Source organism: Ursus americanus, chromosome 25, assembly GCF_024610735.1.
Source record: "Ursus americanus isolate L20-20 chromosome 25, mUrsAme1.1.p, whole genome shotgun sequence".
Classification (NCBI taxonomy): Eukaryota; Metazoa; Chordata; class Mammalia; order Carnivora; family Ursidae; genus Ursus; species Ursus americanus.
Genome location: NC_142151.1, coordinates 29,291,977 through 29,317,303, shown reverse-complemented (window position 1 = coordinate 29,317,303; position 25,327 = coordinate 29,291,977). Strand labels below are relative to the sequence as shown.

The window sequence follows — 25,327 nt, the reverse complement described above, 5'->3', positions numbered from 1 at the left end:
ATATTTCCTAGTAGCATCAACAACCTTTTACTACCTAGATAACCTTTCTTTCATTCATTCAATAAAAATAAATTGAAGGGCTCAGTGGGACCAGGGTTCTGCTAGATACTAGAAATATGATGAAACACAGAGCACGACTTCTGCTCTGTGGAGCTTACAATCCAGCTAAGACAAACAGAAAAAGTCATTACGAGTGCTTGGAAGAAAGAGGGCAGGGTGCAATAAGAGCAAAAGGTCAATTACCCACACCGTTGTTCACCCTGATTCCTTGATTCTTCTTACATTTCAAAATTGAAGAAAGAAAGAAAGCGAGGATAGAAGCTACAGTAAATGATAGTACGCACGTATAGGTATCCTCCAGGAAGATTATTCAGTCAAATAATTGTTCTATCTCTCCGTGCACCTGCTTGGAAGGTTTGCGTGCCTACCAGTGCTATGCGTGATGCCTACCAGTGGTGTGCGTGTTGCCCTCCCTCCCCCCAATACCGAAATCCTTACAGAAAAGTAGGGAGTGGTGTGGAAAGAAAGACAATGTGGAAATGGATCGATTCGTTTTTCCACCTTTCAAAGGAATAAAACCTGGTTGGCGAACTCCTTCTGTAGAATGGAATCTCAGAGGGAAGAGCGGGGTAAGAAAGCTCCTTTTGAGGAGCAGAGTTCAGGGTCTAATTTCTGTTGCCTTATCAGCCTCCAATTATACCTGCAGGGAGAGCTGATAATATCAGCTGAGTACAGAGCTGGGGAACTAACTGGAGAGCCTTGGCTACTTTACACTGACGTGGAAAATGTCAGGATAAATTACAGAAGAGGGATAAGAATTGTCCTTATAGAAGTCCCAACGCTTTGTGGATATTGAGTTGTCACGAATTCACTGAGTAAGGATGGCTTGTAGATGGGGTGAGGGCTGAGGGAAAGATTCAAGGACTAAGATCTCAAAACGAGACAGGCATTTCCACATGTCACAGTTTAAAAGACGTTGGTGGTCCAGGCCGTTGTGGGAAATGATCTCCGACTGGTTGTTAACCTTCCCCAAAGCTGCATTTTTTTTTATTTTTTTATTTTTTAATTACGATAGGTAGCATCTCCTTTGAAAGACAGGATCCTGCGCTGCGGCTAACCCTGTAGTTGGCTGGCGGAGGCCATGCAGGCGTCTGTGCGGCCGCCCCCTTCGCCGCGGCCCCGGCTAGCGGGCACGAATCCTGCCCGCGCCAGGCGCTCCCTCGGAGCCCGCGGTGCGCGCGCGCGCACACCACCGGAGAGCGCGCTCCCGCCCCTCGCGAGCGCGCCCTCCTCTCCGCCCCCTCCCACCCCACGCGCCGGTCCTCGGCGCCCCCGCCCTCCCAGCGCTCCCACAGCCCGAGCGCAGCTCAGCTGACCGGCGGGCGCCAGACGCCGCGGCTTCCAGCTAGCGAGCGCAGCTGCGGCGGCGCGAGCCTCTCACGCCGACACTCCCCCTGCGCGCCCCTCCCCCACCCGGGACCAAGATCGGGACCAACTGGGCGCGAGCTCGCGGTCGCTTCTCCGGCGCCGAGCGAGGAGCGAGGCTGCGGTGACGAGCGGCAGCTGCGCGGCCATGGGCGCGCCGGTGTCGACCTAGGACAGGCGCGCGGAGACCGCAGCCGGAGCGGCGAGCCTTCCCGAGAGGCGGCGGCGGCAGGAGCAGCGCGGCCGGGATGAGCGGGAGCGGCGCGGCGCCCGGCCCGGGCTCGGGCTCCTCCCCGGCCGCCTGCCGCTTCGCGCACTACTTCGTGCTGTGCGGGATCGACGCAGACAGCGGGCTGGAGCCCGACGAGCTGGCGGGTAAGGCCGGGCTACGGCGGCGCGAGGGTCCCCTCAGGGACGTGAGGGACGCTGCGGGGACGCGCGGGAGGCGGGTTCTAGACAAAGTCGGCTCCCGGTGGCGCCCGCTCTCCATCCGGACCGGCGCCCGGGCGGCGATTTAATGACATTGTTATTTATTCCGCGTGCAGGGTGCGCTGCTGAGCCCGCGGGCGTCGCGCCGCTGAGGGCGCCCGCCTCAGGCTTGTGCCTCCCAGGCGCGGGTTATTAATAACGGGGGCGGGGGCGGCCTCGAGGGCACGGCCCCCACCCAGCACGCTGGCCCCCTCGCCCGCAGCTGCACGCGGAGGCGGCCGGTGAGTCACCGGGCGCGCTAACTCCCCGGCCTTGCCGCGATCCGGTGCATCCATCCCACCCCCCACCCTCTCCGCCCGACTGCGAAGTTTCAGCCCTGGCACGTGACTCGGCGCTCAGGCCCCCTCGGGGGAGGCGGCGACAGAGACCGCTGGGCTGCGGGGGTCGCGCCCACCGAGGCGGTGACGGCCTGCAGGGGAGTGCAGGCGGGAGGCTGGTTGGACTTCATCCTTGACTGTTCTCGGTCTGCGCCGCTTCCCGCTTCGCGTTCGGCGATGACGGTCAAGTCACCTTTTGGAATCCTGTCTATTTGGCAGTGTCACGGGAGCTGGGGAGGACCTTTGATCGCTTGGGACTCGGCACGACGCTTTGTTGACACTGCCCACACTGTTTCTGAGTTTAGTAGTTGGACATTCTCCCCTCACTTGGGTGCACCGTGTGTTACTGCCTGGCTTTTCCTGGAGGAGCACCGGTCCCTCCTCTTTACCCATTTGATGGCGCAGTGCAGGGCTGAGCTGGGAACCGATGCTGGGAAAAGGGGCCGTTAAAGGATGATGGGCGGGGGGGAGGGCAGGTAATGAGTGCGCAGTGCCGGGAGGAGCCCGGGAGAAACGACCGATTTCATTTTTCACGCCTCTTTCTTTCTGCTTGCCTTCTTGGGATCTGAATCTTCATTTTTTTGTTGTTGTTGTTAATGGGTGAGACAAGTGACATCTATCGCCTGAACTTTATCTGTGTCAGTGTTAAACACTTAGGTCATAGCTTTCCAGAACAGCTTGCTTTGGACATAGCATGCCTTATTGCTTGAACCAATGTGTATTTTTGTTTCCTCTTTTACTTTTTTGGGGAGTAATAGAGGGGACTGGGAAAGCTGTATTAAATAATAAACAGTAGTAAACAAATGTGTTCAGCTGTAAGAGTACTGATCAGCCCGTGTCTTAGCTAAGCAAGTATCTTTTTAAGCCAGGCTCACAGCAAAACGTTTTCAACAAAAACTGTAAATTTAGTTTTAGTTAAAGATTTTTGGAAAAAATGGATGAGTACCAGGTTCTTCTGTATGTGTAGTTATATAATCATGTTCTTTCTTCAATTAAGATTTTATGTACGTATTAAGAATGGCTTTGTTAAGGGATATGAAGTCAGAAAACATGTCTGCAGAGAGATTTGGAGAGATTCCTCTTTGGGGATTGAAGGGATTATTTTATTTTTCTAGAGTCCTTTCTCCCCTAAACATCCTAATCATTTGTAGTAATGGGTCACTTGGAGGCCTTTTGTCAGTAGTGACTGATGAAAACGCCTTATTTTTTTCTTTTCTATCTCAAGTTTATATGCCTCGTAAAGCTAAAACACCTGTAGGTGCGGCCTGGGACTCTTCAGGCACAGTGCAGATGGCTTTAACAAAATTAAGCAGTAAAAAATTAATTTCTATTTCATTTTTTAGACACTAACTGGCTTCTCCTTTTTGGAAGACTATGCATGAGTGTGGATGCTTGAGATTTCTGCTCATAATATTTGGTGTTTCGAAGTAATACTTTTGTCCGATGGTATTTCAGTATCAGTGATTCATTCAACTAATAGTTTTGAAAGCCTTAAGGTGTAGCTTGTGTTCCGGGCACCGGGGACAGCTGTGAACAAAGCAGTCAAAAATCCCTGCGATCATAGTGCTTATTATATTTTAGTGTAAACAAATGATGAAATATATGGTTTGCTAGATGACAGTAAGTGCTACGAGGGAAAGTAAAGCAGGGAAGTGAGACTAGGGTAGTGCCAGCTAAATGGTGGGATGGTAGGATTGCGGATTTTAAATGAGATGGCTACGGAAGGCCTCACAGAAAAGGTGACCTTAGAATAGAGCCTTGAGAGAGATGAGGAAGCAAGCCATGTGGATTGTCTTGGGGAATAGCGCTGCAGGCAGAGGACACAGTGCATGCAGGGATGAGGTGGGAGAGTGCCCAATTTGTGCAGGTGACAGTAAGGAGGCCAAGGTAGTTGGAGTTGAGGGAGGAGGAAGATAGTAGATACAATCACAGAGAAAGGGAAGGGGAGATTGTGTAGGGCCTAATGGACAATTGGTGAGCTTTTACTCTGAGATGGGAAGCTACTGGGAAGTTTTTTGAGCAATGCAATGATGAGACTTGATGTACTCTCTAAAAGAATTGCTGGGCTGCCTTGTTGGTTAGACAATGTTAGGGGCAAGGTTAGAAGCAGACCAGCTAGGAAACTCTTTTTTGGTATGTGAGGTGGGAAGTGTTGGTGGCTTAGACCGAGGCAGTAGCAGTGAAGTGGTACAAAGCTGGATTATTTTGGAGGTAGAGCCAGCAGGACTTGCTGATGAATTGGATATGGTGTTCATATTCAGAGAAAGTGATCAAAGATCGCTCCTAAGGTTTTTGTCCTAGACAATTATAAACACCTCTGTTTACTGAAATAGGAAGACTGATAGAGAAGCAGGTGGGAAAAGATTAGTTCAGTTTTGGGCATGTTAAGTTTGAGATATCCATTAGATATTCAAATGGAGATGTCGAGTAGGCAAGGCATCTCTCAGGCATCAAAATTTTTATATAGACATAAATTGAAAGCCATGAAATTGGATGACATTACCCGGGAGTGAGTATAGATAGAAACGAGAAGAGGCTGAAGGGTTGAATCCTAGAGGCACTCCAGCAGTCAGAGGTGAGGAGGATGAAGAGGAAACAGCTGAAGAGATTAGGAAGTATGGCCAGTAAGATGAAAGGAAAACAAGAGAATGTAGCATCATGTTCCCAACTAACCATCTTCTTGACTGTTTCCACAGAGCTTCATTTGGGGAGGAGGAAACAAGGCCAGTGAGTTAGGCAAATTAGTCAGGAGGTTGTTTCTGTTTTGCTGCATTAATTTCAAAGTTAAATATAGTTAAGTTTCTATTTTACTTTTATGGAACCGATCTATTTTTATCACACTGTTTCTTAGCAAGTTGTCACCCTGCCTGTAAAAGGTCTAAGTTGACTTCTGTTAAATATAAATTCTACTTATTGCTTTATAGATTTTTTTCTTAACGTATGCATGTTCCTAGAATTCACACTCTGCAGGTGGTGGGGTATTGAAATAAAATCAAGGATATAAGCCATATGATGAAGTAACAGTTAAATAGACTAAAACCTTATGATAAAGTTATCAGGGCTGTAGATTGTTTTTTAGACACTCCTCCTAGTGAAGCCTAGCTTTACCAACAGTGGAAAAGACTTCTTTGGTATATATATATTTCATGTATATGTGTGTGTGTGTGTGTGTATACATATACACACACACACACACACACATACATACACCCTGATATACTGGTATTTCCTATTGTCCTTTCTTTAGTTCATCTTAGATGTTGTGCTTCTCCTATTCACTGTATATTTTTAAAATGCACTTTATCCGTAAACAAATATGTCCCTTTTTAGATATTAAAGTAGAAATATTTACATTTTATTTAAATGTTAAATACATGTTTCAAATTGATTATTGCATAAAGAAGAAAGGTATAAATAGAAGATGTTGGAATTAGTTGACATGTAGAATAGAAAGGCAGATGACATTTTGAAATTTTCTTTTATGCCTCTCATTTCCTCTAAGACCTAGCTGTAGGAATTTATATGGCTTGATTTACAGCAGCAAATGTCTCAGGCAATAGAGAAATGAAGGACCTTTATTTAAGTAAGGTAAATATGCAAGCCCCCAAGAGGGGGCTTATGGTCTTTGCCTCTCTCTTGCATAGTACCTTATACGTAGTGTTTAATAGATGAATGAGTATAAAGTTTACCTATGAGTCCACGAATTTGTGGTGGCCAGAATATTCTTAAAGGGTTCCAATGGTAGTTTGGATTTAGTTCTGCTGAGGAGTACTGAGGTATGATGGGTGCAATCCCTGCCATAGGCCCTTGTTCAAATCTCTTCCTTGGTGCCTCTATTTATTTTTAGCTTTGGTTTTCTTGGGTGTGGTTTCCAGAAGAGCTTTGAGGCAGTGAAGACCATGATCTAAATTCAAATATAGTTAACCTTTGAACAAAGGTGGGGGTTAGGAGCGCTGATCCCCTCCAATACAGTTGAAAATCTGCATATAACTTTTGACTCACCCAAAACTTAGCTACTAATAGCCTACTGTTGACTGGAAGCCTTACCGATAACATAAATAGTCAGATAATACACATAATGTATATTACATATATTCTGTATTCTTAAAATAAGCTAAAGAAAAGAAACTTTTTTTGAAGATTTATTTATTAGTGAGAACACAGCCAAGTGGAGGGGAAGGGCAGAAAGGAGACAAGCAGACTCCCTGCTAAGCAGGGAGGCTGACATGGGGCTCGATCTCAGGACCCTCAGATCATGACCTGAGTGAAAATGAAGAGTCTGACGCTTAACCTGAGCCAAAACGAAGAGTCTGACACTTAACCAACTGAGCCACCCAGGCGCCCAAGAAAAGAAAATCTTTTTAAAGATTTATTTATTTTAGAGAGAGAATGCATGTGCACGCACGTTCGCATGTGCGTGTGGGGCAGAGGAGAGCATCTCAAGCCGACTCCGCACAGAGCAGGGAGCCTGACGATCTCACCACTGTGAATCATGACCTGAACGGAAATGAAGAGTCAAAGGCTTAACCGACTGAGCCACACAGGCACCCCGAAAAGAAAATGTTATTAAGAAAATTACAAGGAAGAGAAAATACATTTACAGTACTGTACTGTACTTAGTTTTTAAACACTGCATGTAAGTGGACCTGCATAGTTCAAAACCTGTGTTGTTGAAAGGTCAGCTGTACACAGTTTGGTTGATACCGAGAGTGTCATGCCACGATAGTTCTGAAAGGGACCTTAGACATTATTTACAGCGAAGAAGCCAAGGCTGAAAGATTAAGGACCCTCTGAGAGAACACATTTGACTAGCAGCAGACCTCAGACTAGAGCCTAGCTGTTCCAGTACACTATGCTCCATAGTTATTTTATTTAAGCTTAGAAAAGAGATGAGCTTGACTTGAGTTTAGCAAGCATTTCAGGCTTGTCTTTATTCCAGACTGCATGTCACAGTTAAGACTGTTAAAATATGCCTTTTAAAAACTGCCTTGTTGTACAGCTTCAGGGGTTAGAGCTGCCCTGAGCTGACCACCATTGGTAGTATCTTGGTTGTTAGTTATCTTGTCACTGTTACTCTTAAAAATAAAACTGCCAAGTTATTTTACCAGGAGAAGTGTGTTTTTATTCAAGAATAGCAGAGAATTGTGATTCAGGACATGCAAGCTACAGGAAAACCGTAGGCAAGTCTGGTGAAGAAAGTAGAGTACCCCTCTTTTATAGAGGAAAGAGGAGTCAGGAGGGGCTCTTATAAACAAAAAGTCCATTGGGGTAAACTGGGAGTTCAAAATGTAGTAGCTTTTCAGTGTCACTGAGTTGTGACAGTCTCTTATTGGCTGGGCTGTTGCCAGGCAAGGAGAAAACCTTTCTTCCTCCTGCTGAGGTGGTAGTTTGGATTTTCAAGGTGTCTTTCTGTTGGTTCTGCAAATGAAGTGTGATGGGATATGAGAGCGCCCCCTTCTGGCCTTTGGCCTCCAGTTCAGGGAGGTTTCCTTTTATACATTCCACACGGTCCTTGGCCCACGATGGATTATGTTTGGGAGTTTAAAGGTTTGTCCTGGTAACTGGGAGGCTGGGGAAGGAGAAATACAAGGATCAGCCTCCATTGTAATGAGGCCAAAGATTCAAGGTCTAGTTACTATGGTACAGTGCTAACTTGATTGTAAAAATCCACTGGGAATAAAACTCTCTATAGTGAAATCGGTGTAGTGAGTGCAGTTAAACTCTGAGTTAATGACCCCAGGACTCAAGCTTCTGTCCCATTGGTTAACGCAGGATATACCAGCATAGGGAGCTCAGAATATGAGATGATGAGACGGGAAGGGAAAGCGGACGAGAGAAGGATGTGTCTTTGGAGAAGAAGAAAATAGTAAGAGAAAGGGAAAGAAAAGGGGGGTGGGGAGAGACAAAAGAGGCTGGAGGAGTACAAGTAACATCTGCTGAGGTGTTAAGACAGACTGTTCTGAAATTCCTGAGTACATCCTTTTGCTTGTACTAATTCTGCTGGTCACAGATACAGTTGGAGTAATAAAAATGTCTAGAATACAGTGCATTATTAGTCAAAATTTTCATGAGGCTTCATAGAGAAGAAAACATTTTCCTCTTCTGAAATTCATCGTAGGGTAGAGACAGTTTTCCTACATAAGATACTTTAGGAAACAAGTGCTATTATATCCAAACCCTTAACATTTCTGATAGATAACAACCTAAATTTTGTTTTTAGGAAAGCCATAACTAGCCAGTACACTTTGGAGTAATTGTTCAATGTTTATTGTTTAGAGTGTGCCAGGTTGTAGGGTATATAGGTGACAGTCACCATTCTGTAAGAATCTACAATGAAATACCAATAATAACCTAATATTTATCCACTGCTTTCCATGTGGCAAGCACTGTGGTAGATCTTCACAGTTATTGCTTCACTTAATCCTGACGACCACCTTAGGAGGTGGCATCATCTTCTCTGTTTGGTAGGTAAGGAAATGGAGACTAGGGAGTTTAAGTACTTCACCCAGGTTCATACAGTAAGTGATTATATGGGAGGAGGGATGGACATAAGTGTCGTCTTCTCATATTCTGAGCTCTCTGTGCTGGTGTGTCCTGTATTAGCAAATGGAACAGAAGCCTGAGCCCTGGATTGAAAAGTCTTGTCTGGCAATGTGATTCATTCATGTCCATAACCACTACGTTTGCCACCTCCTTAGTAACATGTGCTATATCGTACAGATTGTAAAATCTGCTGGTGTAGGGACCACATGGATAACCTTATAATCAAATGGGATTATCTTTTAACTTCTTATAGGAAAGATATTAAGAAGGAGACTACTGGTCTTTATGACATTACGACCTGACCTACATTGTCTCTTTTTATGGTCAGCACTGATAATGTCTCTTGCATGAATGAATTCTTTTATTCATTGATCAAAAAGTTAGAAGAGTGTATATATGATGTTACTTTTGTTTTTATTAATGAATTTATGTAAAGATAAGATTTTACCATATAAATATAAGGCATTTACTACATAAATAAGTCATCTTTTTAAAAATCTCTTTGTGGGGCACCTGGGTGGCACAGCGGTTAAGCGTCTGCCTTCGGCTCAGGGTGTGATCCCGGCATTATGGGATCAAGCCCCACATCAGGCCTCTCCGCTATGAGCCTGCTTCTTCCTCTCCCACTCCCCCTGCTTGTGTTCCCTCTCTCTCTGGCTGTCTCTATCTCTGTCGAATAAATAAAAAATAAAATCTTAAAAAAAATAAAAATCTCTTTGCTCTTTTTACTGGGTTTTATCATCTATCTTTTTTTAGCATAAATTGTTATTCGTCCTTAGATAAGTTTATAATTTTTAAAAGGAATGTATGAATGCTTGTGAAACCATAATTAGAGCTGGATGCACAGTCAGAAGCCAGGAGTCCAATCCTGGCCTGTGTCTTAGGACATCTGTGGGCTCAGTGTTTTCATCTATTTTGAAGGGATTCAGTGAAATGACTGATTTCTGAACATACCACTCCTCTCTTCCATGAGCCTGAACTTGTTTTTGAGTGAAAAAACTAAGTGTATCTGTTTAAAAAAAAAAAAAAAAAAAAAAAACCTAAATGACATAGAGTACAAGGACTGAAATATATCACATATGCCACATGAGGACCAATTGAGTAATTATAATTTCAGCCACAAGGAAAGGAAAAAAAATCAATTAGTCTTTGAAGTTCCCTTTACAGGAAAAGTACAGTTTTTAATAAGCTTTTTGAAATATTAATATCAATTCATGGACTCTCAATTATTATCTACATTGCCCTTAGGGAGCCAGGGACCCCTGTTTGAAATCACTGTATTAGATAATCTCTTGAAGTCTATACTAGCAGTATGAATGATACTGCCAACTATCCACAAATGGAATAGGCAATGGGATCTTAGAATAATTTTTTCCATGTAAAATTCTTCAATAGCTTCCTTTGTATTTGGAGTAAGATTCTTAAACTGTTTACCCTGTATCTTAGTTTGTTCAGGCTGTTATACTAGAATACCATAGACTGGGGGTAGCTTATAAATAACAAATTTATTTCTTACAATTCTGGAGGCTGGGAGTCAAGTTCAAGGTGCTAGCAGATCCCATGACTAGGGAGGGCCCTCTTCCTGGTTCATAGATGGCCCTCTTATGTGGAAGGGGTAAGGGAGCTCTCTGGGATCTCTTTTATAAGGGCATGAATCCCATTCATGAGGGCTCTACCCTCATGACCTAACCACTTCCCAAGGGCCCCACCTCCAAATACCATCATATTGGAGATTAAATTTTGACATATGAATTTTGGGAGGGACACTTATTTAGTTTATAGCCCCCTGGTTTGCAAAGCTCTTCATGATCTGGCCTTTGCCTACTTTTCCAACCTATTCTGATTGGATCACTCTTTCCTGCTATGTTGATTTTCTTGAAGGTCCTTAAAAACAGCTGTTTCTCGTCTCGTGGCTTGTTCATCTTCTCTTCTTTCCCTGGAATCCTCTTTCTAGACCAGCATTGTGCATTATAAATATAATATGAGACACATATGTAGTTTTAAATTTTCTATTAGCCACATTCAAAAAGGTAAAAAGAAATAGGCGATATTAATTTTAATGATGTATTTTATTTATGTATCTAGGATATTATAATCTCAACATGAAAATTATTAATGAGATATTTAACATTCTTTTTTTCTTACTAAATCTTCAAAATCCAGTGTGTATTTTACACTTACCTCACATCTCAATTTGGACTAGCCATGTTTGTAGTGTTTAATAGCCACATGTGAGTAGTGGCTGTCCTCTTGGATAGTGCAGCCCCACAGCTTTGCAAGATTGGCCTTCCCAGACCATCTATATAAAATAGTGTTCTTCCTCTCCCTGCCTGCCCCATTCTTGCCAGTAACCCTACTTTATTTTCCTTAATAGCACTTAATGACACCTGACAATATACTATATAAATGCATTTGTTTACTTTTACATGTCAGTCTTCCCTGTTAGATTATTGGCTCCTAGAGGGCCAGACCTTTGTCTGTCTTGTTTATTATTGTATGTACAGTGACCAAAAATAGTGACTCAAATAGGTTGTTTGAGTAAATGAATGAGGTAATTTGACATGGACAAAAATATAACTTTTCCTTTTATTACTGACAATAAAAATCAGTATATTTGATTTATGTGTGGGTTTTTTTAACCTCTAAAATGGAAACTAGAGTTTTTTAAAAAATGAGAAACTTGAGATTGATGAAAAAGCAAGAGAGTAGATGAATGATTAATTTTTTAAAAACATATATATCAGCTTTCTAGTGAGCTACTATAATTTGTTATTAGCCTATTCTCTCTTGAAATTATGACAAATTAATAATCTTTTTTAAAAAATCAACTTTATGCAAGCAAGTATGCAGGTAACAGCAAGGTTTTGTTTGTTTTTGTTTTTTAAGCATATAACATTTATTTATAAAGTAATGCCAGGTGATGGCACATAAATGGTGGGTAGTGTTTATAAAGTTTCAGAAAATGTATTTGTAGCTTCAGTTGTGATTTTAGAGGAGTATCTTAGGATGTTCATAGTTTCCTTCTTCATGGGCATCCCTCATCGGTTTTGGACTTGGTCAGCCAGGATAGTTCCTTTGCTTCTATGAAGTTTAATCCTCTGTATTTTTTCCCATGCATATTTTGTCGTTATTTTACCTTGTATAATGTTCTGTTCTGCCTAAGGCTTGACTTATTAAAATGGCACCATCTAGGGGCTCCTGGGTAGCTCAGTTGATTAAGTGTCCGATTCTTGATTTCTGTTCAAGTCATGATCTCTGCTTAGGTCATGATGTCAAGGTTGTGAGATTGAGCCCCACATCAGGCTCTGCCCTGGGCATGGAGTCTGCTTAAGATTCTGTGTCTCTCTCCCTCTGTTCCCCTCCTCTGCCCCCCTGCTCCTACTCTTACTCTCAAAAATAATAAAATAAAATAAAACAGCACTATCTAATGACCTTTTAGCTGGAGATTCCAAAAATGTTTAATATGAAACTATCTTTTTCACATTACTTTTCAAACAAAACAAGTGTAAGGAGCTAAGTAGTGAGAATTCTAGGGAAAAAAGTGGAGGTATTTTATATGCTGCTGAGATAGCACATCATGAAGATAAGTTGCTTTCTCAGACATCCCTGCACCTTTTCCAAGAATCTGTGACTTACTAATTTTATTCTAAATTAAATATTATAAGTGTTTTAATTAACATGAACTTTTTGAGTTAATACCTTTCATTTTTCTCTTATAAACTTGTATACATCACTGGTGCAAAGCTATTTTTTAATTAATACTTTCTCTAAATGACTTTCAAAGATAAGTACTAGCACTATTAAGTCAGAAGTAGGTCTAGAAGTCACCTTTATATGATGAAGCTATGAAAATAGCTAACATTTATGGAGTCATGAATTGTGGTTGGTGATTTATAAACATTACTTTTAGTCTTCACAATAACTTGAAGGTGTTATTTTCCTCATCTTATGTGAAGTGTTCCCCAAACTCACAGTTACTTAAAGCTGGGATTACCTCCCAGGCTCTCTGGCTCCAACATAGTCCTCTTGCCCTGCGCCTTGCTGCCCCTCCAGATCCTCTAGACCAGCTGTCCTCAACTCGTGGGTGGTGACACAGTGGGCCTGCCGCTGCTGAGCTGAGTCACAGTAATTATTAACAATAGTTGAAATACTGAGGTTGTAAGTGATACAAGTTTTAAAATAAGTGGAATGGAATCAAGGTCTTCCCTCTAATCATGCTGTTCTCACTCAGTTCCCTTCTCATGTGCTTTTACTGGACAGAAGAGAAAGAGGTGGCATTATGTGCACCACCGCAGTAATTGTGGACAGCCGATACATAATGGGAAATTTATCTAGTTAATGCTAGTGCTAAGTGACTGTTGCTGATGAGCTGTGAATAGTTTTCACATATTCCTGCTCTCTTAGGAATACCGCTGCAAAAGTAGTCCGTTTGCTTCTCTTCCCTGTAGTTTTTTTTTTTTTAATCATAATCTGAGGACACACATGGGAGTATGTTTTTCAACACTTATGCTGATCGAGACAACTAGATACTTTTCTAGATGCTTTTCTCAATTATAAAATGTGACCGTGTCTTGAAAAGAGCTTTAAAGTATACAGTGCAATAAAAATAGGTGAGATTATAATTTTAGAGTTATAGAATCTTTTAAGTTCAACCCTGCTGCCAGGACCAGCATGCTGAATGCTTAGATATAGGTTCTAAACTGTGAAACCCAGTTTAAAGATATTTTTAAGTAGTCTATTTTCTAGATCCCAAAGGCCTTGTGATGTAAATCTCCCTGTTTTACATAATTTTCTTCTGCCCAAGCCTCAGAATCCAGGTTTCTGGTTTGAAGACCATGTTTTCTTACCCTTTCCTCTTGTCCTCTTTTCCAGTATAGCACGTTCTTACAGTCATTTATTTAACACAGGGACATACTCTATAGTTTGAGGAAACAGTGTAGAAGTGATACATAAATTAAGTTTTTAATAGACTTTTTTAAAAAAGATTTTATGATAGATATTGAGTGTGCTAGAGCACAGGGGGGAGGGGCCCAGGGAGAGGGAGAAGCAGGCTCCCTGCTGAGCAGGGAGCCGGATGTGGTTCTTAACCGACTGAGCCACCCAGGTGCCCAGTTTTTGACAGTCTTAATTCTTCTGTACAGTTTGGCACAAAATCTGCTCAGACCAGGCTTTTTGTACATTTTTCTCCCCTAATCTCTTCTTCAGAGATCACCCTTACTTTCACCTTAGTCCTCATGAAGCCACTTCTATTGCTCTTTTGGTTGTCTCTTCCCTGTAAAAAAGAAGAAATACTCTTTTGATAAAAATTTCCAATGTCATTGATAGTGAAGATTTTTTAATGTCTAACTCCTCCAGTTACCTTCATCCCCAGCAGAAACTGTCAGGGTTTCTTATTTTCCATGGCTTTTCAGGTTTAATACTTTGTGTTTCTAGTATACCTTCAGTTTCTTTTTCTTTTCTCATAGGTCTTTGAGAAAACGGACAGTCTGCTAGATCAACAGTATTCTTTCTGTGTAATAAATTTATATTTTTACTTTTTTTTTTCTTTTTGCTGTCGATTGGGACTAAAATAGCAAGGAAGGATTGTTTCCCTCTAGGTAGATGAGACAGGAATTGTTGTGTAGGGAAGTGAGCATCTCAGACTCTTGGATGATTCCCTGATTATAAGAATCAGCATCAGCATGTCAGATGGAATTCCATGAGAATCAGCTACAGACCTGCATAGGAATAGTTTGAGCAGCAGAAATTTAGGGCTAACCTGGTTATAGATTTAAAGATTATGGATGATTCACTTCCAGGACCACAGTGTTTTATTTTCTAAGTTAATTTCTCTTCACTTCAACTTTAACCCTAAACTTTAAGGAAATTTAAATGGCTGGGTTAACAAGATAACAGATTGTTTAAGAATGTTTCCCATCTCTTGTCTCAAGTGTATTCTTTTTCTTAATAAATAAACTTTTGTCTGGATTTCAAAATATTCTGGCTCAGCTCCAGGGAAATGAGCTTTCCAACTTGACTTCATTTGCTTTGTGCCATTGTTCATGAGAACAATGACTGTGATTTTGCAGTTTATTAAAACAGAAGCATTGGTACCACTGAGGTGATTATGACAAAATAGGTTATTTTGTTTAGTTGTTCTCACTCCTGTCTGGCAGTGCTTATTTTTCCATTGGCAGCCCTAGCTACCATTTGATTTTAAATAAATACGTGAAAGCTGTGTGTGCTCAAATGTAAAATTTTATGTACTCCTCACAGTGTAGGATGGACAGGCCTCATTTACTATGAACCACTTGTAACCTGTCTTGTCCCTGATGGAAGGGGTCAGTGGGGAGGGTGTAAAATATGGGTGTATGGTGGGTGGAAGGCAGTAGAAAATCATACCTCTTATTCCAAAAATCCTCTTTTCATGATTTTACTAATCTTTCTTTCATCCTCTCTTCTACTTGGAACACAGATTTTAGGGTTAAAGTGTGAGAAATTGTACAGAGGTATCCAGATGAGTGTCCTAGACCCTGGAGCTCCCACAGGTTTAACTCCCTGCTGGAGGAGCTGTTATAACGTCTCCCGCACAAATGTCGCACCTACTAAAGCTTAACAAAACCACATTCACTCTTCCCTGGAATGAAATCTCCTTCAAGCAGGAGTAAAAATGTAGCTTTTTCTGAATGGCCATAAGGCCAAGAAGTAGACCTATTTTGTTGAATCATTAGGGAGCAGAGGCCTTGATGTGAAATGTCTGTTGACATGTATGCACATTTAGTATTTATCTCTGTGCCCCATTGAACTCTGTTGAATAGATCAGGTGACAGCTTTTATCTATCTGAAAGTCTTTGAGGGACAGCTGAAGCATTGGTGTCTGTGTGAGAGAGATGAGTGGGTTTTTTTTTAAATGGAAGAGAAGTAACTTCTTGAAGTCCTTGCTTTTAAAAATAAGAAATTCTTTTGTAAAATTCAGATTTGCTTTGGGACTTAAAGGAGGGTGTAAATGATTTTATTATTTTAGCAAATACAACTGAATAGTTTTTGAATGTCTTCTGAAATGAGATATAGTCTCTCAAGTGTGGGAACTGTTTTATTCTCTGTTCCCCTGTTCCCTGACCTCTGCATTTTGACCTTGCTGCTTTGTTATGAGATTATGGGCCTTTGAGCTTTTCCACAGTGTACCCAAGGTTTCCTTACACAGCGACATAAAACTTTACACTTCCTTAAAAGATATTCTTAGAATTGAGAACATTCAGATTTAAATGTGGACATGCATTTTGTAAATATTTTCTCTTAAAAAGTCTGTTTTTTCTTTATACTTTCCAGAGTATCTATGTATTTTCTAATAGGAACTTTAAAGTTTTGTGGGTATTTGTATGACTAAATGTGGGTTTGTTTGTGTTTGTTTTTGAGTAAAACTTTGTGATGTTGCTTATTTAGGGAGAGACTAAGAATTAAAGCTTTCCAGGATAAGGGAACCCAAGAGACCCCCAACTGTTTACTCCCCGTTGTTGTCTGTTAGGTATGAAAAGTTAATATTTGTATTTAGAGGGTGCCATGCAGGAGCAACAAATTGAATATTTTCAGAGAAAATCAAAGCACTAACCTGCTTGTCTTATAATAAATGCTTTTTAGACACTTTATTGGATGCTTAAAATAGAGTAGGAAGAGAATCAGGGACAAACAAAAGATGAGCCCATTTGGTTTTGCTACTTGTTGGTGGTGCATATAAGAGGTTGTTTGTGGGTTTTTCCCCCCCAGACATTTTAGTAGGGCTTTCTGAGCAATGTCTGTTGTACACACTGAAATATTCCACCAGGAGTGAGGATAATGAAGTAATTGGTTTGAAATAATAAAAGGCAGTAAGTGCTTTTTAAAAAATTGTGGCTTTTAAATTTTAAAAGTAATGTATACTCATTTTAAAAACTGGAAAATACGGGATTGCATTAAAGAAAACAATGATCACCTGTTATCCCAGAGGGGTAGAATTTAAAATAAAAATAGAAGTTCTGATTTCTAGTCACTAATTAGAAGCCAGAGTGACCATTTTACTGAAGTTGTGTGATTAAATGAGCTGAGCAATAATCTAAGAAACACAGTAGCATTTTTTTATGTCGAAGTCATTGCCACTGATTTAGTATGACATCTTTAAAGATCTCTGTGAATATTGAGCGAAAGACTGAATAAATAAATGAAATGGCCTTGTCCACCTCAAGTGTTTAATTTGAGGGATAAAAATTAAATTCTTAGTAGTTGCAAGAACTTTTTTTTAAAACCGAAGTCGTTTATACGACCAATAATTAAGGTGAAATGGGAAAAGAAAGAATAGCTTTGAAACTGAGGAGTTTAATGCTAAAATAATCTATCACAAAATTTTTTTCCCCCATTTTGGAAAAGAAAGGGGAAAGCACTGGTGACAAATGAGATGGGAAGACAGAGGAAAGAAGCTAGTAAGCAAAAGAGGCGGTTCAGTGACAAATAAGGTAAACTCTTGATCTCTGTCTTAGTGGGAATCTGATTTATTTGTAGTCAGTCACATAGCAGAGTGGAAATTATTTAGATGGTATAAGATACCTCTGATGAAAAATCTGATTGTCTTCTTCAGGTTGCTGAAAGAGAATAATATTTTAGGAAGGCTGAATCTAGAAGCAGCAATAGATTTGACACTGGTCTCTCACAGCTCCTTTCCTGTCTCCTAGTGTAGGGGCTGTGTAAACATTTCATGGTCAGTGCTGGCACTAGCTGCAAAGAACACAGAGAAGGTCTGCAGTTTTTCTTTTCATGTAGTGGAGTAATAAGAACAGTCTTTTATTGTCTTGCAGTGTTTTGGCCGATGTTGCTTTTAGATCCCATCTGTAAATGACTTTATTCCTAAAACATACTTATCATGAGTTTTATATGTTTAAACCAAATGAAGACCTTAAGAAAGCAAAGAAGGGATATTTGTCATAGTAATTGGAAAAACTTATATAAGGGCAGATGTGCTTATCTCATTTTCTTTAAATCTATCAATTTACTGGCATGAATAGGACTTTTTGTTAGTAATGACAGTGCTTTCTAAAAATTTTTTGAGTAGATGAAACAAACATTCTGAAAAAGAAAAAAACACTTAAAGCACAAAAGAGGGGGAGAGAGAGAGAGATAACCCTAGTTAGTTTTTATCTGGAGAGGTATTATTTGCATTTTTGTTTCTATTATTTTTTAGGATGGGCTGAATTAAGGTGAATTTTAGTTGCTCTAAGTACTGTGACTGGCATTGGTTCTTAAATTTTTTGGAGCATATAATGCAATAAAGAAAGTAGACAAACTGTGGGGAAGAGGGGGCTTATTTTTTCCCGCATCTATGCTCCCACATTTTGTTTCTAGAACCAAATGTATATATTACACACTTAAAAGAGATATGCTTGCTTTTAAATATTTCATGGAGTAGGAGATGAATTGGGAAGAGAGATTGAATCTAGCTTTTGGATGATTTTTCTGTCACAGTGCTTGTGGTTATAGGTCAGACAGAACCTAGGAAATAAAGGAATGTGGCTGGTTCACATAAGTTTTTTTTAGGGGTGGGATGTTCAGGTATAATCTGAGCAGAGCTCTCGCTCCGTTACAGTCTGGAGCAGAGCTCTCTCTCCGTTTCATTGCAGCTCTTTATCCTCAGTGTTGACTTCCTTTCAGTATAGCTTTCCTTCCTTCAAGGTAATAAAATGGAGGCAGTAGTTCAGACTTCACATTTGCATATAACACCTTCCCTAGAAGAGATTTAACTTTCCTCCTCCACGCCCCACTCACCTCACTAAACACAGATCTGGGTCTTTGCTGTGATCAGACCACTTTAGGTCACACTTGCCAGAGGCCTATTCTTAACAAATTGGTCTGGCAAGGAAGATGGGACTAAACTAGAGACTAGAGCGCCTGGGTGCTTCATTGGTTGAGTGCCTGACTTTTGATTTCCGCTCAGGTCCTCATCTCGGGGCTGTGTGATTGAGCCCAGCATGAGGCTCCATGCCCATTGCAGAGTCTGCTTGTCCCTCTCCCTCTGCTTCTCCCCTTGCTCGTGCACTCTCCCTCTCTCTAAAATAAATGAATAAATAAAATCTTTTTTTAAAAAAAGATTTATTTATTTGACAGCGCACAAGCAGGGTGAGCGGGAGAGGGAGAAGCAGGCTCCCCACCAAGCAGGGAGCCCGACATAGGGCTCCATCCCAGGACCCTGAGATCATGATCCAAGCCGAAGGCAGATGCTTAACCAGCTGAGCCACCCAGGCGCCCCGAAATAAAATCTTAAAAAAAAAAACAAAACTGACCAGAGACAGTTCGGGATGAAAACTAGGGCTGCTTCACAATGGAAGGGGAAAGGAAGTGGCTGTTGGGAAGCATCCTAACTGAATGCCAGACTGTGAAGAAGGCCCTTTGAGAGACAGAAAAGAGCCCCTCAAAGGTTTTGAACAAGAGAATATCATGCTGAAAGCTATGCTTTACAAATATTGCTCTGGATGAGGGGTGTAGAATGGAATTAAACTGGGAAGAAACAATTAGGAAATTGTTATTCTGCAACTTCACTGAATGCATTTAGTCTAATAGTTTTTTTGTTGGTCTCTTTAGGGTTTTTTATGTATAATATCATGTCCTCTACAAATAGTGACAATTTAACTTCTTCCTTGCTAATTTGGATGCTTTTATTTCTTTTTCTTGTGTAATTGCTGTTGCTAGGACTTTAGTATTGTGCTAAATAAAAGTAGTGAGAGTTGGTGTCCTAATGTTAGAGGAAAACCTCTTTTGTTTTTCACTCTTAAGTGTGATGTCGGCTTTGAGTTATCCATTTATGGTAGGCTTTATTATGTTGAAGTATGTTCCCTCTAAATGCACTTTGTTTAGTTTCTATCATGAACAGATGTGGAATTTTGTCAAATGTAGAAAACTGTTCTATAAAACAAACTAGAGGGGAAGGGCCTGAATTAGGATAGTGGCAGTGGGAGTAAAGAAGAGAGGATGAATATGAGAGATAGGACAGACATTAGATGAATTTGATTTGACAACTTTATTGTATGTGAGGTTAAAGGGGAGATGAGACATATAGGACTGAGATTTTGGGCAACAGGGATATGGTAGTGTCATTCATAGAAGGAAAGAACGCAGGAGGAAATAAGTTTTAGAGGATGTTTAGCTCAATTTCGAAATTGTGGTAGTGATAGTGCTGGTATAACTTTATTTTCCTTTACAGCAGGGAGGATTAAAACTACTTTCTTCACATCTTATTATGATAGAAGTGTTTATGTTTAAGGGTGTGTGTACAAATAAGTGGTGGAGCTAGAGCATGAATTCAAGGCTTCAGACCCAAAGTTCTGTGTTCTTTCCATAATGTCACACTTACTTCTCTTTGTACACATAACTCATTAATTCTTTCCCTCCCTCCCCCCCCTTCTCTCCCTCCCCCCCTCCCTTCTCTCCCTCCCTTCCTTCCTTTGATTGAGGAACCGAGAATGGGTGCATGTTAATTTGAATCTGTGTTTTTAAACACAAAGTATAAAAATTCTATAATTAAGGAAAATATAGAACTAGCCAGATACAAGCTGAGACTTATTTTTGAATTCGGATAGTTTGCTGGGCATTAATTAGTAAATAATTTACCTGTTTTCTGCAATGCTTCAGTTTGTAGCTAAAATGCACAGTTGTTTTTGTGACAGGCTTTAGTAGTGCATTTAGAATGCATCTGTATTCTTCAGTTATGAGGCAGTGAACCAACCATATGCCCTTTGACATTTTGGAGTTTGTACAGCAAAAAACTGCCTAACCAGTTTGAATGTCTGCAGGTGCTTGCAGTGGGTTCTAGGCATTCCCACCTAAAATGTTCAGGTCATCTGGTAGTACTGTAGAACTATGTGTACCAGTTAGTTGATAATGCATATATGGTCCTTACTCTAGACCCTGGCAGGATGTAATTGCTCAGGAGACATTAGCTATTATGCTCATTAACATAATTGATTGGAGGAAGCCTCAGACACTTTGATGAGATTTAAGGTGTTGCTGGAACTCTCTTTCAATTCCAAGACAATCCCTGGGGCTGTGTCCTTTTTTTCCTGAGGGATAATTTTATCCATTAAAAAAAGTAGATAATACATTTGTGTGGTATCATTTTCAGAAGATAGAAAAAAATTGTGATAAAAAAATATCTCATCCCTTTCCCTAGCCTTCCAGTTCCTTTCCCCAGACACAATCATAGTTACCACTTTATTGTGTACGCTTCTACAGGTAGTCTCTGTGTTCAGTGACATGTGTTTTAATTAATCTTAGATTATACTCTTACCTTTGAACTTTGGTTTTCTCTTACCTGTGTTACTGCTTTTTTACCTTGCTTTATTTGGTAACAATGACAAGGTATTGCTCAAATTATATTTTTTATTGTTTAAATCAGGTCAGATACAGTCCCTAGTTTGCAGTTGGCGTTCATGTTCAGAGATGTTAAATGAGTTGCCTAAGTTTACATTGCTAGTGGCAGAATTAGAACCAGAAGAAAGGTTCTTCTGAGTCCAAATCCAGGCTTCTTTCATTACAGAGGAACTTAGCCGTTCTCTTGTGTCAAAGAGCCCACCTCCCTAATTTGATGGAGAGCAATGCACTTACACATAAAGAGATAGTGCCTATCAACTAATTATCACCTGATTGCCGATATTATTTCATCTTCACCCTCCTACCTCCTTATGCCTATGAAGTGCTACAATATTATCTTGTTACAAAATCCAGATTTTATGTCCTTTCATCCATAATATTTTAGAATGTGTCTCCAAAGATAAGGACTCTTTTATGTCCACTTTAATAAAATGAATTTTGATTTTCTATTTAATCTTCAGATCTCAGTTACAATTTATGTATTGAATAAATCCTTTGACATGCCTTAGTCTCATTAACCAAATGCAATAATTAAATCAACAAGTATATTTTATGTGTGCTTTTAACATTTTTAAAGTAATATTGTCAGAGGTGTTGAGGAAGTAACTAATTATTAAAAGCTGTTCTAGCTCAGAAATTTAGGAATCTTGAAAAGGCTCTTTTTTTTAACACCTTTGTTATAAATAAGCTTGTCAATAGGGCTGTTTCATTATATTAATTAACTATTGCTGAGGGACAAGATTATCCTAAAATACAGTGCTCAAAACAAATGTTTATTATCTTGCATTCTTTTTGAGGGTCAGGAATCCAGGAGCAGCTTACCTGGGTGCTTCTGGCTCAAAGTTTCTCTCACAAGGTTGCAGTCAAGCTGTTTGCAGGAGCTTTAGTCATCTCAGGGCCTGGCCCAACTGTGCCTGAAGAATCCACTTCTAAACTCGCTTGTGTGGTTGTTAGCAGGCCTCTCTGTTCGTCACCACTTGGGCCTCTCTATAGGCTGCTTGTGTGTCCTAATGAGGTGTGGCTGCTGGTTTCCCTCAGAGCAAGTGATCAAAGAGAGAGAGAGAGAGACCCATGACCAAAGTAAAAAAAAATTTTTTTTTAAAGATTTTTTATTATTTATTTATTCGACAGAGATAGAGACAGCCAGCGAGAGAGGGAACACAAGCAGGGGGAGTGGGAGAGGAGGAAGCAGACCCATAGCAGAGGAGCCTGATGTGGGGCTCGATCCCACAACGCCGGGATCACGCCCTGAGCCGAAGGCAGACGCTTAACCGCTGTGCCACCCAGGCGCCCCCAGAAGTAAAAAAATGTTTACAGCCTACTCTCAGAAGTAACATAACCATCATTTTTGCCTTATGCTATTGATCACACAGACCAGCCCTGCCTGGTACACTGTGAGAGGGAATTCCATAAGGCTGTGAGTACTGGAGGCAGGGTCATTGAGAGCCATCTTGGAGGCTAGCTGCCACACGGATTTGAGCAGTGTTAAAGCTTTTAAACCTCTGATTTAGGACTTACAGACTTCAGGAACGATTTTCAATAGAGTATACCAACGGTGTAGTAGTGTGCAGGACTTTAAAGCAATCTGTATTTGAAAGAAATAATACAGATCTATTTTAGAGAAAGAGTGTTGCAGAGTTTGAGCATGGGCTGGGAAGCTTTGGGCGAGTTACGTGAATTCTCTTTACGTAATAATAATAGTACTCTTAACTCCTCTTGGAATATGCTGGTCAAATGCTTAGAACAGTGCCAGGCACATAGGAAGTGCTCAAATGTTAATATTTTTATTGTTAAAAACTTGAGAATACAAGTGAACTCAGCTGCTTCTGTATCTGGAATATCCAGTAGAACGTTGGAAGTTGAGTCTGGAGAGATGGGCAGGGACAGTGAGCTCTGGGAAGGGTGAGCGTTCACCTCTGATGGCTATGCAGAATTGATTTGTATTCGTGCTGTTGCTAACCCTTGCAATTAGTGTTTATTTTAAACTACTTTGTTTAAAAAAGAGGGTTAGCTTTTGTAGCACTTCTTTGTCCATTTTTGCTTCGGTGGTAGTAACACCTGCATTTATGCTTCACACTCAGCAGTACATGCCACACAGGTGTTCTTTTCTTTTCTCTTTTTAAAATTTTATATAATAGTCCTAATTTGAAAGGGAAGTGTTGGTGGTATTGCTTTTTAAAAACAGAAAAGGAAAATGAAAAAAAAAAAGAATGAAAAGGGTTGTAGTGGAGGGGAACTGAAAAGTGCTTGATAAATTATGTAAGGAAGCATTTGGCTTTGGTCAGAAATTTAGTTGTTAGCCAGCTGCAAGCAAACCCATCTGGCACACTTTTTCATTATTCTTCTGAAATATTCATGGACTCCAACAGTCCCTGCCTTGTTTCCATTAGATTCTCACATATTCTCATCTTCCGGTAGCCAATCTGGAGTTGCAGTCAGTTGCCCTTGTTTTGTTTCCTTGTTGCTGTGGATGTAATCAATAAAGAATAGACACTCAAAGAAAAGTTTATATATACTCAAATCTCTTACAAAATAAGCTGTGGGGCAAATGAAGTAATGTAGGATTTGAGAACAGACTGGCTAACGTAATCAATCACTACAGTTCATTATGCTTAAAAGTATCTTTGATACTTTAAACATCTCAGAATTATGATTCTCATCTGATTATTAACCAGTACCCTTCGTTTTTATTAAAGAAATTTTATTTTGATTTAGAGAGCATGTGATTAGTAAACAAAATTTTTTTATTTATAAAAGACATTTGCATGTTTCTTAATATCCTCGAGATCTCTTGAAATCATTTAGGAGGTAGATCATGGGAGAGCATAAGTAATCCTTTTATATTTTAAAATAAACTTATTTTACTTCAGATCATTGATAATAAGATTATTATTTAACATTCAAAGAAAAGTTCTGAAAATTGATCTTATAAATTCTTCTCAAAGCTCATGAGGTTGTTTTTTTACACAATATAACTTGAGATTCACCTGGTTATTTCTACTTCTTTTTTTAAGATGAAACTTTGCCATTATTTAGGAATGTCTTCGATGTTCAAATATGATTTTTTGCCGTTAGCTCCCTGTTTTACATGAGAAGAGAGCCCTCTTTTTTTTCCTTTAAAGGAGGTTGGCGGTTTGTGTTCATACCAACTGCTGAGATTTTACCTAGTTGAATGATAGGCTAAGATTTTAAAAACAGAGTGGGGTTAGTCTTTTCATTTTTTTTAGGTTAGCATTGTGACAGCAATGTTGAAAAATAGGGGCGGTTTGTGTCAAATTTGTATGATATGGATTTTAATATTTAAGTCTAATCTTACTTTGGTTTCTCTTCTTTTAGCTTTGGCTCTTTTGTCTGCTCTGGCTTTGCAAGATGAAGAAACATAATGTCTTTATTGGGGTCAGTGCCTCCCAGAAACCTGGCTGACTTTAATGGTCAATAGGACCCATTGGCCACCTTTTAAACAAAGGATTTGAAGGCCTTGCAGGCTGCCCATCTGTCTTGGGAAGCTTTGTGCAGCCAGAGTGCAAAAAGAAGTTTTACTTGGCAGAAGGAAGCTTTTTCTACATAAGTATTTAGAATTCGTAAAAAACAGTTTCTAGGTGAAAAGTTAAAGTGTATTTAGTTTTGTGCTATAAGTCATCTGATTTTGTCCCTATGTTTAGGAAGAGATGAGTTGGACAGAATTAGAATTCTCATCACTGAAGAAATTGAAGCTATTATGCAGCAGCTTTTTTAGAGTAGAAAGAAGCTGAAAATTAGTTGCTTATATCACCTATTATTTAATTCTTTTTATTTTTCTTGTGAGACTGTCATTTCCCTGATCATACACAACTACAAGCCATTTATTTATTTAAAATTAAATTTGTTCCGGGGTGCGCCTGGGTGCCTCAGTCAGTTAATCGTCTACCTTCGGCGCAGGTCGTGATCTCAGGGTCCTGGGATCAAGCCCCTCGTCGTCGTCGTCGTCGTCGTCGTCATCGTCGTCATCGTCGTTCCCCTCCTCCTCCTCCTCCTCCTCCTCCTCCTCCTCCTCCTCCCCCTCCTCCCCCTCCTCCCCCTCCTCCCCCTCCTCCTCCTCCTCCTCCTCCTCCTCCCCCTCCTCCTCCCCCTCCTCCTCCTCCCCTTCCTCCCCCTCCTCCTCCTCCTCCTCCTCCTCCTCCTCCTCCTCCTCCTCCTCCTCCCCCCCC

At 40.5% G+C, this 25,327-nt stretch overlaps 1 protein-coding gene across 5 annotated transcripts in view; it reads left to right on the top strand.

The window, feature by feature from the left end:
- Nucleotides 1-1,385: 1,385 nt before the first annotated feature.
- DENND5B (DENN domain containing 5B) overlaps nt 1,386-25,327 on the top strand; it is a 186,329-nt gene continuing 162,387 nt past the window's right edge. For 3 of the 5 annotated variants that reach the window (XR_006782314.2, XM_045811891.2, XM_045811890.2), the window contains exon 1: nt 1,389-1,800. Coding sequence is in view for 4 of the 5 variants with exons in the window: in XM_045811891.2 (XP_045667847.1) it covers nt 1,674-1,800 (127 nt within the window). In the remaining variant the exon portion in view is untranslated. Of the gene's footprint in view, nt 1,801-25,327 lie in introns of all 5 variants that reach the window. The other 2 variants (XM_087855756.1, XM_087855755.1) reach the window with 2 other exon arrangements.